The 19,477-nt window shown below is 39.8% G+C and overlaps 1 protein-coding gene across 2 annotated transcripts in view; it reads left to right on the forward strand.

Moving 5' to 3' along the window:
• Positions 1 to 8,821: 8,821 nt before the first annotated feature.
• The window catches only part of ARHGAP28 (Rho GTPase activating protein 28), a 723,491-nt gene continuing 712,835 nt past the window's right edge, over positions 8,822 to 19,477 (forward strand). For both annotated transcript variants that reach the window (XR_007627579.1, XM_050306222.1), the window contains exon 1: positions 8,822 to 9,004. Coding sequence is in view for 1 of the 2 variants with exons in the window: in XM_050306222.1 (XP_050162179.1) it covers positions 8,880 to 9,004 (125 nt within the window). In the remaining variant the exon portion in view is untranslated. The remainder of the gene's footprint in view (positions 9,005 to 19,477) is intronic.

The following is a 19,477-nucleotide window of genomic DNA, read 5'->3' on the forward strand; positions in this document are numbered from 1 at the left end:
TTTATTAACCATTAGGTGGAAAGCCCTCTAGTCTCCCTAGATACCCCACTGAAATTAGCAAATATTCTCTGCAGAGAATAAATCTCTAACTAGCCACTTCCAGGGAAGATGTGTCATTTCTGTGGCTCATATGGGATGTTTTCCACATCTCCTGTTGTGGTTCTCTTTCTGTGGCTGATTAAATGTATTATCTTTTTATCCATTCCTTTGCAAAAGTGCTTCCCAAAATACTGATTAATAAAGCTGCAACCTCACATGTGATTAGGGCACAGGATTGAGTCAGGCAGCTTAGGTTTCCTCTATAGTTATGTTTGGCATCCAGCATTTTCCTGCAAAAGACAGTTACAGAATCACAGTCACACAATCAATTAGGTTGGCAAAGACCTCTGAGATCATTTGAACAACTTATGACTCAACACCACCATCTCAACTAGATCATGGCATTAAGTGCCACATCTGGTCTTTCCTTAAACATCTCCAGTGATGGTGACACCACCACTTCCCTGGGCAGCCCATTCCAATATCTAATCACTCTTTCTTTGAAGAATTTCTTTCTATTGTCCAACCTAAACCTACCCTGGCACAGCTTAAGGCTGTGTCCTCTTGTCCTATCGCTGACTTCCTGGGAGAAGAGGTCGACCCCCATGTAGCTACAACCTCTTTTTGGGTAGTTGTAGAGAGCGTTAAGGTCACCCTTGAGCCTCCTCTTCTCCAGGTTTAACAACCCCAGCTCCCTTAGCCACTTCTCATGGAACTTGTCCTCCAGACCCTTCACCAGCTTTGTGGCACTTCTCTGGACCTGCTTCAGCATCTCATTGTGCCTCCTGAATTGAGGGGCTCAGAACTGGACACACTACTAGCTCATCCAGGAGTGTGCTATGGGAGATGGTGTCAAAGGCTTTGCTGAAGCCCAGATAGACAACACCCATAGCCTTGCCTTCATCCACTAGATGACCAGGGTTACCTGGTCATAAAAGGAGATCAAACTGTTCAGGCAGGACCTGCCTTCCCTAAACCGGTGCTGGCTGGACCTGATCTCTTAGTTGTCCTGTATATGCTGTGTGATCACACTCAAGATGTGTGCTCCATATCTGCTCCATAACCTCTCTGGGCATCTAGGTCAGGCTGACAGGTCTGTAGTTCCTCAGATCCTCCTTCTAGCCTTTCTTGTGGGTGGGTGTCACATTGTCCAACTTCCAGCCATCCTGGGCCTCTCCAGTTAGCCAGGACTGATGATAAATGATGGAGAGTGGCTTAGTGAGCTCTTCTTCCAGCTCCCTCATCACCCTAAGATGAATCCCATCTGGTCCAATAGACTTGTGGGCATCTAAGTGGGTCAGCAGGTCACTAACTGCTTCCTCCTGGATTACAGCAGAGCTATTCTGCTCCCCATCCCTGCCTACCAACTCAGGAGGCCAGTTGCCCTGAGGATAACCGGTCCTACTGCTGAAGAGAGAAGGAAAGAAGGCATTAAGTACTTCAGTCTTTTCCTTGTCACTGGTGACTATATTCCCCAACCCCGTGTCCAATAAAGAATGGAGTTTTTTTGTGGCCTTCCTATTATTAATGCATTTATTAAAACACTTTTTATCATCCTTTACAGAGAGTGGCCAGATTAAGTTCTAACTTTTCTTTCTGCATGACCTAACAGCATCTTTAAACACCTCCTGAGTTGCCTGCCCCTTTTTCCAAAGGTGATACACCCTCCTTTTTTTCCCTGAGTTCCTGCAAAAGCTCCCTGCTCAGTCAGGCAAGTCTTTTTCCCTGCCAGCTCATCTTTCAATGTCTGTATTCCTAAAACACAGAGTGTTCCTACAGGGATTAATGAAACACACCTTTGCCACGGGTACATTGAACTTAGTATTGCTATGAAGTAAATCCATGTCTTTGATAAGATTGATGATTTCAAAATGCAAATAGCCATTAATAATTGTACCACCCAGTGCTTTTCTGCTCCATTTTAAATTTATTTAGGTACATTTAATCTGAAAATTTTTAATTTGAAAACATTTTAAATTTTAATTTGAAAACATACTCTTCTTCCTCTTCATAAATTATAGAATTAGGATTTGAATTCATAAGAAATTTGTCATGTAAATTACAGCATTAAATTAAAGTATAGAGATTTTAATTAAGTTTATTTGTGCCTCCTCTTATTGAAAATCTTTAGGGCTGGTGTGAATCAATAGACAACTACTCACTTTTGCAGCAGATCTAAAATTGAAGTAAATAAAGAGAGAGAGACTTATAAAAATGTCTCTATCAAAATAGCAAAATCACTTTTGAGTCTAACTCAATTCATACTGCAATAACTTAGATTTTTAAATCTGAGTGACCCAAACTCGGAATGCAGAAGTTCACAGTTTTTCAAACTGAGTTTATTCAAAATTGAGAAATGAGTGTTGCATGAAGTTCTCTGGCCAGCTAGAGCGTGCTTGGCTATATGGTGATGGCACACATGCTCACAGCATTTCCAGGAGTGGGTACTATGCAGAGTAGGTAGATAGACCTACTGTATACAGCCTAGACTGGCTATGTGCACACCTGAATCACCCTCCATCTTATCATGCAAAAATGACCAAGATTATTTTTACCCTCACCTCTCTTCAGTGTGCACACAGGTATTGCAGGGAAATTCTGAGATATCATGTTGGCATGACCAATAAAAGAATAAGGTTCCTCCAGCAACCTCAATTACTATTTTAGTGGTAATATGGCAGTACTATGAAGAAATTAGCAGGTAAGAAGAATGCTTTCTAGGCAAAAGTAAATTTAGTAACTTCTGGAATTCAAGTCATCACGCCACAGAATGCCAAAGCAGGATGAAGATGTAACCTATGCTTTGTTGAAATACACCCCTCTTCTCTAGGTGAGAAGGAGAATTTGAGGTTTCTCCCCTTGGATGCAGATGTGGTAAATCCAGTTCATAGTGTTGTTAGACTCTGTAATTTTAAAAAACAGTGCTCTTGATTTTAAAAGGAGTAGAATTCAACCAAAACAAGATATCTGATATTGCAATGTCTCTTGTTGTGTGCCTGATCATTACTAACTTCAGAATTTTCATTTGCTGTTCATAGCATTTAAAAAAAAAAAGAATACCTTTCTTAAATGTTAAAGCAGTGATTAAAGGTGGAGGGTGAGCGGTGTTATGTGGGTATATACACAAATCCTAAGCAAATACACATACATACATATACACACATCTGCTTAAGAATTTGACTGGCCCCTGGAAAAGAGTACTTTTTAAAAGAATAAAGTTATAAGAGTCTGCCTGGTTGGCTTTTTATATAAGAAACTATCTTCCTATTTTGTTTTTCACTACAACCCTATTTGTACAATCTGGAATACATAAATATTTATAAAAATGTATAATTTTAATATAAAGACTCGATATCCCTGTACCAAATTCAAATACCTAACCCAATTCTGCTGTTTCAGATGCATCAGGACTTAGACACATGTACTGAAAATGCTCGTTGCTCTCTATCCCTGAGCAATTTCCCCTTTCCATGCGGCAGAAACCAATTCCCATTTTCAACTTGTGCTTAGAGAAACATTTCAAAGAAGAAACCAGCCTCTCCCAATGCTACTTTTCCTAGCTTAACCACATTACCACTCCTTCATGTAATTTTAACTTACTGCCTCAGAACAAAAAAAGCAAACCACAGCATACAGCTGTGGATGTCAGCTGCCCTAGCTGAAGTGGTTAGATCAACATGCCATGAAGGAGCATAAACCTAATGGATGAATGAAAGGATATGAGTTTTTTCTTAAAGTAAACCTCCAGAAAACCCTATTGTGGCAGACAGATTAAGGAAATTTCCTTTTCTGTACATAATTAACATGGGAATAATATATGGGTAGTTTCATCTGGGCTAAGGAGAACCAACTTTTGAACTCCTAGAAAGTAAATGAAGGTCATTGCTAAGCAAGAAGCTACACGGAGTTGTCCACAGAATTCATTTTCTATGCTTTTGTATCTTTTTTAAGATAAAAGAATCAGCAGTAAATCACTCAGTAAAAAAATCACCATGTTAAAGTTCACCAAAATGTGATGTATATTTAAATTGAGCCTGGGACTGAAAAATGTGAGGCTATATTTAACAAAGATGAATGTTTTGTTTCATACTTTAATTAAAAACCTTTGCAAAACCGTCAATTGCCACAATACCTGATTTCTATTCTCTTTGCTTAAACAGCCTTGTTAACTAACCTTTTTGCAAAGGACAAGCAACAGTTTTCTCAGTGTCATTTTTATTCTCAATTTGAAAAGACAAAGATAGCAGAATAACATAGATTTTCCTCTGATTTTGTTTATGTTTTGGCTTGAGAATTTTTCAGTGTTATGAAAGCAGTGGATGTGTTTTGATACTACTGATGAATCTCACCCATTCCCTCACATTCCCGGGTGCCCACAGTGAGGCACACAAACACATCACTTTTACAGTGGAAAAAAAATAGGCTGTAATCCTTCTGGTATCACAGGAATATAAAGTTCAGAAGCAAATCCAAGCATTAGAAACTATCCTTCCTGATGCATAAAATGATCTGAAAGGAAATAGACCTCAAGCCATGGTGAAAAGTCTCCTGACTCAAGAGTCAGCCTCTTCCCAGACACTTTTTTCATGGGAATTGCTACTGAGCAGTAGAAGATGCAGACACCACTGACCTTGACTTTTACGCAGTGTTGTGGCACTCGTGTTTTCAGGTGCTTTTAACTCACACCAGCTCTTTGGTATGGTGAGGCTTTCTGCTCCTCATCCTTAGAGCATCTCTCCATCCAAATGACAAATTAGAGAGAAATAAGGGATACCCTTTTTTTTTTTTTTCCCCCAAAAATAAAGGAAAAGTACAGTGGTTCTGGTTTTGGTTTCTTTCACACAGATAGATACAAAAGTTATTTCAAGAGGGATAAGGAAATTTAGACACAGTGCTAGGATGACATTTTTCTGTGTATTGCTACATTCTATTTCCTTTGATTTCATCAGGGAAAAATGCTGTGTTTTAAACAGCATCCTTGTAAAACTTAGTCTAACCCAAGTTCACAATAAACTGGTCCAAAACCAACTTTAAAGTTTTGATAATTTTGTCCAACTTTGTCCTTGATAATTTAAGCTGGAAACAAGAAATGAAATTCAATAACTGGAGATTTTTTTGTGATTTGTAGTTGAAAGGGGAATTTTGTACTTTCCAGGGCTCTGTGGGTCTACTTTTATAATATAATGGTGTATGCCCCTGCCATCCCAGGACAAGAACCCCTAGCTGACAATCCCATTCCTCTCAGTGACAGCTCCCTTTGGACCTACCTGGAATAGGTGCTCAAAATCTACGTGAAACTATTACAAACCCTTTCCAAGCAAAAGATAACAAATGTTGCCCATCATCATGCTGTCCAAATTATTATTAATTATTCCTGTGTAAATACACAAACATTACTAATAACAATGACAGCTACTTTTTCATTTCAGTAAGCTTTAACTAGTGACTTTCTGTGTGTTTATATTTCTTGTATGTTGCTGTCACAGACATGTATACAGATATACTGCTACAATAGAGGAGCTGAAGGCTTGATCATGCAACTATATAGCCACTAACATATTGCTGAACTAATAGGTTAATAAAGGTTTCTCACTCTTAGTTCTCAAAGTTCAGGTCCACTGATCCATATATAATTGTTTTCATTATTTTGCCAGATGTGTTAAAGTACAAAGCACTCCCCTTGACACTAGCACAACATAAAATTTGAAAGCACAAAACTCTTGCCTACCAAATCCAAGGCAGTTGCTCATGGAATCACTGGCCACAGACACCCTACGGACTCTTCTCTTCCTGCACCTTCACTTTACAGCTTGCCACCACAAGCACTCTCACAGTACTTTTTTTCTCACTGAAATGGTATTTCCATAGTACTTGAAAGTTCTAGGAAGCTATCAACTATCTGAAAAGTCAGTTAGAACTGTCATAGTCCTGAGTACTTCACAATCTAGTGTTCAAGGAAATCTTGTAGAAACACAAACATGTTGGATTAAAATATTTTCCTACTCGCTTCTTTATAAACCAGGAGAATAAATTCTCCATTACCTAACAGAATTGCACAGATAGAACTGAAGGAGGAATCCAGCCTATGTTGTCTTGTACATTTTTCTTTTGGCTGTATCACTAGCCCAGTTAAAACTTTGTTTGATGGCTGATATGTATCTCTAGTTGATTTAGCATAATTTTGGGGTTTCAATAATATGCAGATGCCTAATCCCAAGAGCCATTAAGCATATAAATATTTTTAGCTCAAGGTTTGATATACGTCTTTTGGCTGGTTAGTTTTCAAAATATCTATTTGTACTTGTGCCAAATACTCTTCCATTTCCATAGAAGCCTCCAGTTTATGCACCATCACTTTATAAATCTCCAAATAAAATCTTCCATGTTTATTTTTCTTAGAGAGAAAATCCCATTTAATAAGTGTGGGCCTCCTTTCTTTATATGTATGTTTCTACTGAGATGGTATCTGTATTCTTTGTAAGTTATTTTGGTGTTTGAGGTTTTTTTATTATGCAAAGAGAGGAAATAAAAATAATGCTATAAATATATTGCATTTCTATTGTGGGTTTTATCTACACATAGTTTAAAGCACATAATCATCATTATTTTTGTCTGATGATACTGGAGAAAGAGTAGTGTTATGAGGCTAGGAAGGGGAGAAAAGAGACTTTCCTGGAGTTGCAGCCAATATTTTGTCAGCACCTGACACCCACTCCCTTTCTGATAGTGTTTGGTTCCTTCCACCATGTGTGCTTCTTCGGGTATTTAGTTTCTTGAAGTAAATTGTGAACTATGTCCTTAAAGGGTGTCAGCAGATATTTTATAACATATACAGATTTTTTTTCTCTCATTTTTATATATGCATTTTGGCTGATTAATTTTAAAAATATCTGTTTACATTTGTACCAAATGTAAATTTCTATTTATAAGTGGGTTACTCACCTTCTGGTGCAGGAAGGAGAATATAAAGCCAAGGTAGAAAGGGAAAAGAATGGCACTGGCAGCAGCATCCCTGGTCATCCAGAAGCCAGGCATCAGCCTGACATTCAGTCAGTGCTCCACAGAGCTGGAATATCAGATCCATCATAGCCTCGATCCTAGTTTTTCAGGCCCTATGTCTTTCCTGAATACCCCAGTAATCACAGAGCACTGGTAACTGCATTCATCCCAGTCCTCACTGGCAGCACTACAGTATATAATCCTGATGGCATGGGCAGTGATGCCTCCAGAGTTAGTTCAGAGCCTTCTCCTTCATTTCTAACATATGTACATGGCTTCCAGAGGGCCTCCATGCTGCCATGGAAGCAACCAGGATTTTATCCCGGGCAACCCGGCTTTAAAATATTCAATCCAGGATATCTTAACAGCATAGCAAGAGCAGGCTTAGAGGCTCTGTATGTTCAAATATTTATGCTTCCTGGGTGAGTCTGGCAAGAAGTGCTGCCAAGTGTACTGTTATCAGTCTCCTATGCTGGCTAATTTAAAATTAACTTGGGCACTGCCTACATGAGTTGCAGCAACATATTTGACCGAAACCATCATGTCCCTCCAGGCAGGATACCATGTTCAGGGAGAAGGTGAGGGTGAGATGAATCATTTTTAAAACCTGAGCTACTTCACCAGCTGGAGAGACTGACAGTGTAATTCAGGCAGCTGTGTAGCAGCACTAGAGAGAGCACCCTCACACGAGAGATGTGAAAGAGGGGCCCAACAAGCAATCTATAGAGTACCTATGCTTGGGATGCCACTGGCCACTGTGACAAAGGTGAATGGAGGCTTGTGTTTCACACGTGCTCACAAGGTGCTCAGAGAGCTGTGGTCAACAGAGTAAAATTAGGGACACCCTTCCCATGATTTCATAGGCATGACAATAGTTTTCAGGAATTGGCATTTATCAGAAACATTTCTTTGAAAAAAACCCCAAAACACTGAAGAAGTAGGAGAGGAAAATAAAGTGATGTGCGAATTTTCTCACTTTGTCTGCAGAGTTTTTTCTGTGTGTTACTCCAGAATTGGACCCCGATAGTTTTGCTTGATTATTCACTTTTGAGTGAAAGCTACTATATTAGTGTACAGAGATCAAGCTAAATCATGAAAAGATATCAAGCATCTGGGTGTTTACTCATTTATGGGATTGTTCCAGACGAACACAGACTATTATAAAAATAATTCACTCATTTCCCAGTGCCTTTCTAATAATGCACACAGCCATATCAGCCAGAATCTAGTTGAAACACTTAATCTGGCTTCAGAAGAGAGCAAGTTCAGTTCCCCGCCACAGAAATGATACGGCACATAGGAAATCACAGCTTCTGCTCCTTGATGATTTAAACCTAGCACAGCCCATTTGGTTTCTGAATCTCTCCTAATCATGTTTTGTGTTTGAGTAGCGCTCTCCACTCATCCGGCTGCATAACCAGCAAATAGTTTCACTTTTTCACTTTACAGGACTATTTCAGGAGCAGGATGAGTTTTAAGAAATTTGCTGTTAAAAGGAAACAAAAAAATGCGAACAAGAAGTTTTCCGGGCGCTCAGTCCGTGCCGTGCAGGATTATCTCAGGTTTCCAGTTTCCTAGGAACGTAGTAACTTCCCCGTGGGTTGTTTTGTGGGCGGTGTTTTTGAATATATGCTAATTCAGCTTTCCTGACAGGGAGAGGAGCCGTGTCTCAGTTACACAGCTCTCCTGACAGCCGGCAGTGGCGAGCGGCTGCTGCAGAGCCAGGCCATGGGCTGGCGCTCCTGACAGGATCGCTCGCCCTCCCGTCGGGGCCCGTCGGGGACACAGCACGGCCCTGTCGCTTCTGTCGCCAGCAGCGGGGCCGACATGTGCCTGTGACCATGGAGATGAAGGACTCGGGCAGCGTGGTCCTCACAGCCTACCATCCGCACAGCCCGGCCAGGATACCGGGCATGGAGCAGAGCTTTGTACAGGATATCCCTCCCAGCCATTCGCCCGCCAGCAGGTAAAGCCCGAGGGATGGGGACCGGTGCTGTGTCCTGATGTTTTGCCAGTGTTGGACGTGAGGTTTGCTGGCTGTATGACAGCTTGAGAGCGTATGCCGACCACTTCGCGAGCACTTTGCTGTCGCACATTTTTTCGCCTCCACCGGGGAAGTGATTCAGGCCAAGGCTGCGGGTCAGGCTTGGGAGGGGGGAAACGCGAGTGCTTATTTTAGATCTTGTGAGTCAACAGATCACACCAGTTTCCTGTCCAGGATACTCAACAAGACAATCCCCAGGAAAAAAAGGCACGTGAATCAGGCTTCTGCTCAGGTCGCCTAGCACTATGTTACTGAAAGTGAGATGGCTGGACTGGCTGAGTTTGGCGCTCAGAAAGTTGATTCTGGCTTTGGTTTAGAGGATTATTTAATTCCTTCTCCATTCACCCACCAGGTCAAAACCAGTTCCTTCTCTTTCTTTTCTTTTCTTTTTTTTCTTTTTTTTTTTTTTTTTTTTTTTTTGTTTGTGAAATTGAGTTGTTTCTTTGCACACCCACAAGCACACAGTGGGAGAGTGCATCGTTAAAGACTTAGTCTAAATTAAGAAAATTCCTTTGTGTTGCAGGAAACTAAGTATTGTCTTAATTAATGCAGTCGTGTGTATGTTTGCCTCCCTGCCCTGTAAGAATGCCTGTATTTACACAGTTCAAAAACTAACAATTTGGGCAATTTTGTTGTTATAGAAAATCTGATCTTTCTCTTCATGCGTGTCTGAGTTTTGCGATTTTCTCCAAAGAAGCGGTATAAAAATTCATACTGTGAAAAGTTGAAGAAAGTAGGAAATGCTACTTTGTGGCTTGACTAAAAAGAAAAAAAAACCTAAAGTGTGACGAAACAGCAGATGGCATTATACCCAGGAATTAAGTCTGTGTCTACTCTTAATAAAAATAATGACATTTACTTCATATTGTTTATTTATAGCCAATAGCTGTTTTGTTTTCAATGTCATTATTTAGATTATCTGCATCTTCCTGTTCTTTGTGTCTTTCCCTGGCTGTCTCATAAAGATAACTCCTTTGTTCTGTTGAAGTTGTTTGAGAGCAGTACCAAAATACACAATTTCATGTTAAGAAAAGAAACAGAGTCTGAGTTTTTAGATGTAATAAGAATGGCATTTGCTACTCAAAACTGAGAGCAGTGGTTTGGCCTTGGGTTACTGGGGAGTATGCAATTTCTTGCCCTAGGAACAGCACTAAACTCTCTCTCTCTTTAAGTTTGTGAGCAACAGAAATGTGGTGTTTTGCTGGTTTTCTTGTAGGTGTGCTAATTGTTTTAAAATGATCCTGAAACTTAAGCTCAGAGTGTATGAGGGTTTAAATCACATACATAAATCACATACATAGTGCCTACAAAAAGCAGAAGTGCAAATTACAGTTCTTGAAAGAAAAAAACAAAAGAGGATCCTGGCATTTTGATGGGGAACATATTTTGAAAGCTCCTGCCAATGAGGAAAAGCCATGTGTCTCTCTATGCATCTATATACCCATATCTCTCTATCCATCTATCTATCTATAAATATATATATCTCCATAGCATTTTGTTGCTGTCTCCCCTTTCTTGTCCTCAACTTCCTGCAGCTGTCTAATAGCAATAGCCAAATTCTGCCATATGGGCAGTCAATGGCTGTCTGACTTTCCAAAGCCTGTTCAAGAGAGGGGTTTTATTAACACAGCATGCAGTCCTCTGGAATGCAGAAGCCATGAAGGCAAATGCACTGAGTGTTTTAGCAAATGGTAAAATAGGATCTGGCTTAATCCCTACTTCATCTTCTAAGAACTCTTTCCTGTACTGTATTTTCTGTATAGTTTCCTCTGCTGCCATCCTAATGCAAGAAGTTTTGTTATAGATTCTGTCTGGTGTTCCTTGATCCTGAGGGCAGCTACTAGCACTATGGCATGCTAACTCCTTGGCTCTCCAGGAAAATGATTCAAAAAAGCATGAAAAGAACAGAGGTGTCACTTATTTTTTGTTTGATAACAAAAGCAGTTGGGACCCATAGCCTGACTTTCCTCTGAAGTCAGCTAGGTTAGGTTAGATGTAGCTCTAAAGAAGTCCATATTTGAGATGTATATCTGTGAGAACAGAATCAGTCTTGGATATTAGCCTTTGATTTGATAAACTGCTGACCAGTTCTCTCTCAGCTTAGGAATCAAGGTACTTCATTTTCCTTCCTCTCCTCCTAACATTTCTCTTGCTTTAGAGTGATGCACCCTTTATATCAGAAGAACAGTTCCACTCATAGGAGCCAGACTTAGATTTGTCCTCCAGCTGTTTTCTCTTGCAAAAACTTTCACTTTGGGAACCTTCTAAGTAGAGGTTTATCACAGAAAGGGGAACCTAATGCAGCCTCAGTGGGCATTTAACTGCACTGCTTCCCACCATTTAAAAACACACTGATAAAAAAGAAGGAAAGACTTAAGTAACTATCATGAGCTGCGAAACGAATTGACTAATCTTAAACACTCTTTGCAATCCAGCACAAAGCTAAGAAGCCCATGGACACCAAAGCTTACACCAGCAGCTGTATCAGACCACTTGTATTCACATCCTTCTACAACTCTTGAAGGGCCAACCAGGCAGGCTGTGTGTACATGTCTAAAACACACTGGCAGTATCAGGATCAGCGTGAAGTATAGCAGATGCAAGTATTTTCATTCCTAAGCCCAGTGGGTATATACGTCATTGTAAGTTAGGGGGTATTAGCTGCTGGACTGTAAGGGGAACAGGAGAAAATTTGCATTAGTTACTTTAAATGGAAGGTGCATCAGTGCACAAGGAAGGATAGAGAATTCATAGGAGTAATGAAGGGGAGAGCAGGATGAAAGTTTAACTGCATAGCGATGCCATCAGCAGTCTGCAAAGGAGAAATCTAGCTTCCAGATGTAATGTTGGATAACATCAATAAAAAGGTTAATAAGAGGGACCACAAATTCCAGCCATTCTCCAGAACAAGAGTTCATCTGGGGGACTAAAGATAGCAATACTTAAATATCTTTGCCTCAGCTATCTGTATTGTTCAATTATATCTTTATCCTTTTGTTGCATCTTGCAGACTTACTTAACCAGTTCTATATATGGGATGAGCCCTGAAAACTGCACTGTTGAGTTTCCTAGAGGTTCAGGAGAATTCTGCAGCAAAACTTTCCATTAATTCTGCTAGTGTAACTAGCAAATTCATTTTCCATTTTTGTCATGGGATAAGGTCCCTTTGCTTGCCATCTGCTTAGCATGATTGTAATTGCTGATAGCATTTATTTTAGCTTTTATTTATTTATTTATTTATTTATTGCTTGTAAGAACAAGGTGTTGGGGAGATCTCTGTTTTGTTTGCTTGGCAGTGAGGCTGACTCTATGGCATATGAGTATAGTGGGAAAGATTGCTGTTCTTGTGGGACACTCATTATTCTTTTTTAATTCCATTTATTAGAATACACATGTCACAAGTACAGGTACCAGAGACACCAGAATATCACACTATCACTTTCAATACAGATACTATCTCAGTGCAAAGGCAAAAGTGCTTATTTCTGTTACATAATGATGAACTTTCCCATCCTCGTTTCAGAGAATGAAGGACTTTGTTGTTGTGCACAAATACTGCTCCTGGATTATATAGAGGAAAACCGGGGCCATGGCCATATGTCTTCCTCACATCCCCTTTTTATCCTGTTAGGAGAAGCTAGGAGGAGTTATTCCTGTGCTCAGAGGAAACAGGCATGACCTCTATGCCAAATGGCCAGTGAGCTCTCTAAGGTAATTATGCAATTAGGGGAGGACAAAGCATTCCTAAGTGAGTCATACTCAAGCTTTCCTTGACTCCATTATGAGACTTACTAAGTTCCTCAACCCATTTGCTATTAGCATAGTTACCAGCAAAGAACTCACTCTGCACTGCAAATCACAGATACTTTCACTGGAATGAGTGGCTGTTGCTAATGTGTGCATGATATAAGTATCAGAGAAAAGAAAATCACATTCATGAGCTTAGTTCCTGCAGAATGGGATTAGAGCAGCTATTAAAGTGCACATCAAGCTTTTTATACATGGAACAACCTCTGTAATCAATACTCATACAAAGAGCAGCATATATACTGCCAAGCCTAGGAGCTTGCTACACAGGTAAAAGGCTAAGTGGATTTCAGCACAGTTGATCAACACAGCCAAGACCCCTTATTAGCTTCTTTCCTAGTCAACTACAAGTCTGGTACTTCCAGTTTTTTTCAGAGAAATGTCTTTCCAATCTCTTTACATTCAGCATGTCTCTCTCTCCTACAGTTGGAGGGTGACTTTCAGGCAGACATTGCTATACTGTAGAGTCAAAAAAGAACAGGAATAATTTCTGTATTGCTTGAAAGATACTGTGTTGATTGAGTTACCTGCTGGCTGGCAGCTTCCAGGATCCCTGCTTTCCAAATCTAAGTCTTGCAGATTTGGGGCCAATATTAATGTCATTACACTTTACGTTTTATAAGCATGGCACCAGATTGTTTTGTTATATTCATTCCCCTTTGCAAGCCCCAAGATACTACAAAAATATGTTAGAGTGAGGTAAAGCGTCCTGAAATTATGACTGCATCCCTGGAAGGAAGTAACTGGAGGAGGAGCATTTATGCACCAAAATTTGTCTTGTGACAAGAGGATCTGTGTGCACAGTTCAGGTTTTATCCCAACAGAAGCAGATTTTATCATGCTGAAGTAAGGTCTGTATACCCTGAGGCTGGGTGATCTGGGTTGGATTTCTGTCAGCGCTGATTGAACAGCTCCTCTGCTCAGTTGTATACAAATGATGTCAAGAATGTCTTCTTAGTGATGCAGAATAAACAACCTTAACTATTTTGCATGTTTATCTCACTCTACCATAAACTTCCCAAGAAGACGAAAATAAAAATCTGGCTCCTTTTTCACTGTAAATCTTGACATAGCTTGGGCCTCTTGCAGTAACTTGGACTCAAAACCTATGAAATTAAAGTTTGAAAATGTACTAAAACTGGTAAAAGAAAATCCTACAGATCAGTAATCTGGCAAAAGTCTGCATTTGCACCAACTGGGCCAAAAATAAATTTTGTGGGGAAAAAAACTTTTTACAATTTATAGAAGCTTTCTAAAATATAATTTTTAAAGTATATTTTTATAGATGCTAAGAATGATCATTCTTAATGAAATATTTACCAGGAGGATGCATATAAATAAGTCAGACAATAGTAGACATGCTCTTCCTGTAGGTTTTAGAAATACTTACAGCACGTCCTCTGGGAGCCACACTGAGGAATGTAGTATTTATAGCCAGCTCCTCATGTTATGGTTGAAACTAGAGTTGGCTTCTCTGGTTTCTTTTTAGTTTGGTGCTCCTGCTGCTCTCCCTGGTACCTCCATATGTAGAGCTAATGAAAAACATCTGGCCCTGTCCCTTTGATCATTTTGTTTGGTTGAGCATTTAGCCAGCTGCCCCATTCATTTTTAACTAAGTCACTTATCTCTGATTACATGAGGATTGGAGCTGCCTGCAAAAAAGAGTAGGACCTGAGAGCCCTGCGTGCCCTACAGAGACACATTCAGATTGCATCTGGCAGTCTGACAGCACTGGCATAACAAACTGACAGGAATCAAGAACTTTAGTGTTATTTTGGCACAGGATATCAGAATAATTCAGTGCAAAAGTGTGGAAAAATGTGCAGTGGTGGCAACTGCAAGACCCAACTATGGAGTAATAGTAAAAGTCTAGAACAGCATCTGAAGAGCATCTGGTTAGTACTGAACAAATATAGAGTCGCATCCTGAAATAGTGCCCAGTATCTGTAGCAAACAAGCAAGCTAACATCCTGGATTTTGGCTAGCCACAGGACAGCAGCCACTTGGCCCGCTGCGGTGCTTTGCTCCAGCTGGTCAGGCAGAGTAAGTCCAGCTGGCAGCACATCTTCCATAAGGGCAGGACCATGCTCTATGTGGCTATCAGGTTCCAACGTGGTGCATTAAAACAGCACAGCAGGGAAACCCAGGGAATAATGCCCAGGTTCACATCCCAAGGTGGTGACTGAAGCCAGGCATCCCACCCAGCATTTTGGGCCCTTTTCCTCCTTCCTACTTTCTGTCTTCTGTCAAAACTGACTCGCTCCATCCAGGTCTTCAAAGTCCTGTTGTATGTGCCAGGGACTCAGAAGAGGGAGACAAAAAACAGATGTGAGGGGTTGGGAACAAGAGGGGAGCAAAGGAGAAGAGAAGAAGGACCACGTTCACAGGTATGTGACCTGATTCTCCTTGAGTGCAAATAAAAGGAGCTGGAGTCTTCCAAAGGTTGTTGTGTGATGGGGCAATTTACTGTTGGGCCTCAATCCCATCAGACACATGGGTTTTGGAATGGCATTTAATTGATGATTTTGAAGTCAAAACATGAAATGGTTTAAAAAACAGTTTGCTTGAAAAAGAGCCCTATTATCCTGAAGGACTATTTAAGGAGAAATCGGCAGAAATGCTTGAGTTGCCATCCCTTGTAATTAATGCAAGGAAAAGATTGATGATCTGTGAGGAGTCTCTCATCTCTGTAATTAATTTTTTCCCTTTCCTGAATCCTAACTTTCCAGACAATGTCAGAGTCTTTGAGAAGAATGGAACAAACACAGGAGCAAGGAGCCTATTATTAGCTTGTTCAGTTATGTTGTCTTATTTAGGATGCTATGTGTAATACTATTGTAAATCTGTGGGATTTTCAGATTTGTAAAATCTGGTTTAGGATGGACATATGTTGGATGTTTAGGCAGAAGAAGGCTCAACAAAATAGAGACAGAAATCTGTTACTAAGTATTGCTGTTATTTAATTTCCATCTGAGGACTATACAAGCCTTTTATAGCATCTCTTCAGTGCAGAAGGTGTTCTGAGCAAATAATAAGAAAAATAATGGCTACAAGGCCCTTTGTGGAGGGTAAAAGAGCCCTACTAGAGAGAGATAGAGGGCAGTATATGCAGAAAACCTGCATCAGGTGTGGAAATCCATCTGGATTGACATCATTTGACTAGGTGAAAGACAAGTAAAGCAAGAGGCAAGTCAGGGAACTGTGTTTTAAACACCTGTATGTGAGACTTCAGGACATCAGACATCAGATCGCTCTCAGAGTTTGCTACCAAAGATGGAAGAAGCTCTAGAGCTGTAAGTCCTGATATTTTACTACAGTTAATCAAAAAAATACTAGCTGCCCAATGGTCATATTTGGGCAGGGAATAATAAATTTATAGAGGCCTCACGGAGTAGTATGTTCCTAGCTAACTACAACCCTGCAGATGTCATAGAGTCTGCAGTTACCCAGACTCTGGGATAGTTGATGCAAACTCTAGGTATGGCACCAGAGAGTATCCTCACCATCTCTTTCTCTGGCTAATAAAAGCTTAGAACAAGTATCATTCAAGCTTATTCCCTGGCCCAGTGATGGTCATACCTAGTAGTCAAGGGAGAATTTAAAAGTGAGAACGACAGAGCCTTTTTAAGTTTAACATTAGTACAAGAGCAAGAACTGGATAATTGTATCATTCAATCTAATATGAAGTGCACTATCTTTCTTTTCTATTCTGGTCTAATAAAAGTCAATAATAAATCTTGCAGTGAAACATCAAGTGAGTAATGAGCCTTGTTTATACACATGAACTGAATTAATGGACACTTAGGTGTAGTAATGAAGATTTTACCTCTGAATTCAGTGGAAATGGAATCACATCAGAACTCAGATTTTTTTGTCAGTAACTTTGCTTACAGGGCATGATCTGATTATGCTATCTCTTCTCTCAGCTCAGGCTGACTTCCCATTTAATAGTATTCTTGCAGAATAGGACACCAGTATGAAGTCTTAGATAATTAAACATAATGGTAACTAGGCCTGCCTTCCTTTTGCAGTACTTGTCTCCATTACTCAAATATTTTGAAAACTTGAGTTCTGAATATTTGTCTGGATTTATCAGAGATGATTATAAAATCTTTAATGTAGTTACAGGTGAAACATGGAGCGGGGGAGCCTAGGGCATTCTCTGAAGATGTACTTTTCAGGCTTGGCTGTCCTTGACCATTTCTGGGCCAGATGGTGCCCATATCGTACATGTGCAAGGAAGTGAAAGGAAATAGTGAGTTTATCCTGATGAACAGAGACAAGGGAAGCCTTGGTACTCAAGCTGCAACAAGGCTTTATACTGCAAGCACTCACTTTTAGTGAAGGGTTGGCAGAAGGAAACTGGGACAGCTAGCCAAGCACAGGAGAGGGGTCTTTAGAGTGGGAATCTTTTATTGTCTGCTGAAACAGTTGTATCCACTTTGTATAAGGTCCTTCTTACATCTTTCATTCAGGAGATGTATTTTGCCATAAGCTCCAGTGATCTACTGCAATCCTTTGATGTTGTCTTGTTGCTTGCTTTCTTCCTTCTTCTTTCTTTCAATTAGTAAAAGCAACTAAACCACAAAAATGTAAGGATAGCATTACTAGGAATGTGAAGTTTCTGAAAGTATTCATTTATTCTAATGTAGGTGTTTGTGTACAGTACATGCAGGTCCATAGATGGAGGATGAAACTTAAGGTTACCCACATGTCATTGAAATTCACAGACTACATGGCAAATATTAGAATTACTTATCCCACAAGTCAAATACTAACTGGAAACTTCTTCAAGCATATTTGTTCAAACCATCTCTTGCCTGTGACAAAAAAGTGGTAATTAAAAATAAACAAACAAGGGAACCTACTACATCACTTTTTGAAAAACCTTCTTCATCGTATAAGACCTCCATGTTCTGTATTTAGGAAGCACACCACATATTTTTGGGAGGTACATTGATTCTGCAGCTATTTTTTGTGGTCAAAGTGCATTTCATCCATAGTGGACTCCGTCTCTTACAGCTTTTTTTAACTACTGAATTGGTTTTGCAAGATTTTTCTAAGCGAGGCCTGAAGTTAACTGCATCATACTCAGCAATGCAGTAAGACTGCAAACCAAATCAGCTTGCTCCAGTCTACAGTGAACACAAGTAAATCTGTAGTTAATTACAGTACATGCCATGCAACAATGAGTCGCTAGTTTCAAGTAATCACTCATTTGTACGTGGCGTTACTGTCTCAGTATGTCCTTGGAGGCTCATTTTCTCCTTCCAGATTCAAACATGGGGTATGATATTCATGTGGATAATGAGGATGTCAATAATTGACACCATTAGTGCTATCAAGAATTCTAAAAGATATAGGAAGTTGTAATTTTCAGAGTTAACCTTCTTCTACTTACATGGAGACTTATTGAAGCAAGAAAGATGTGTATTGCTTTTTTATTTCACAGTCTTTTTTTTGTTGCTCTCAGACACAGGCCACTGTAATTTGTCTACTATTGGTATTTAAGGCCCAACTGTGATTTCTGTATTCTGCCACCTACTGAAAATCTGCATTACAGGCAAGAAGGAACCAAATAAAGCAATGAGAAAAAAACTAAAACCAAAAAAGATTCAGTCTGACATCATATGGTTTTAACAACAAGGGAGTTAATTTGTGGCTTTAGTGAATTTCATGATTACCACATAATGATTGCACACAGGAATTCAGAATATACTTTTATAGAGTGACTGCAAGAAAATCTGACCTCCTTCTGCCTGTGTCAAGGGGTTGTGCAGCTACATTAGCACAGAATTTTGCCCAAGCCAACAAGCAGTCACAGTGACTCACTACCACAGCTCTATAGGGCTTCTGGTCCTGGGGAGCCTGTGTCCAGTCGACTGGCATGGCTGGAGGTGAAAACTTGAAGGCTGGAATTCAAAGTGTTTGGACTAATGCTTCAGGACTGATAAGGAAAAAAGAAAAAAGGGTATGTGTTTTTCTGAGCAGGCCACTCTGCTGATTAATAGGTTAGGCTGGGTATTTTCAGGTCTAGAGGCGTAAACAGGTATAAAGTTACACTGCACTTTTCTCAAATACTTTGCAGCCTGGAGGGGAAGCTTCACCCAAGTTACCTGAACCATAGTTCATTTGTGTATGAATCTTGTTCATTTCTGTAAATCAGATTCCTACCAGAGCAAAGCCCATGAAAAAGGTGTGGTGCTTATGAAATTCACTTAGAAAAGCTTATTGACAACACTATTAAAGTATTCATCATCTGAATGCCTGCAGACTCCAGTAGAATAATTAAGGGTACAGCAGGGATCCAGATCTAGTTCTGATCTGAATAAATTCAAAGAACATTTTAAATTTTTATTAGGTTAAATTTTTTCCCTCTAGCTTAACTAATCCATCTGAAGAATAGAGTTCTGATTTTCCAGGAGAAGTGAGCTTAAAATATCTTCTGTTTCTTAAACAATGGTTAGGCCAGTTAGCATCTAGAATATCTTTTCTAATTAAATCTCATCAGCTGGATCAGAAATATGATTATGTTCAGAGGCTGAATCGAGCCACACTCAAACACTGTAAATAAGGTTTATAACCTTT

This window comes from Myiozetetes cayanensis, unplaced genomic scaffold (genome assembly GCF_022539395.1).
Source record: "Myiozetetes cayanensis isolate MyiCay16 unplaced genomic scaffold, myiCay2020 scf1, whole genome shotgun sequence".
Taxonomy (NCBI): Eukaryota; Metazoa; Chordata; class Aves; order Passeriformes; family Tyrannidae; genus Myiozetetes; species Myiozetetes cayanensis.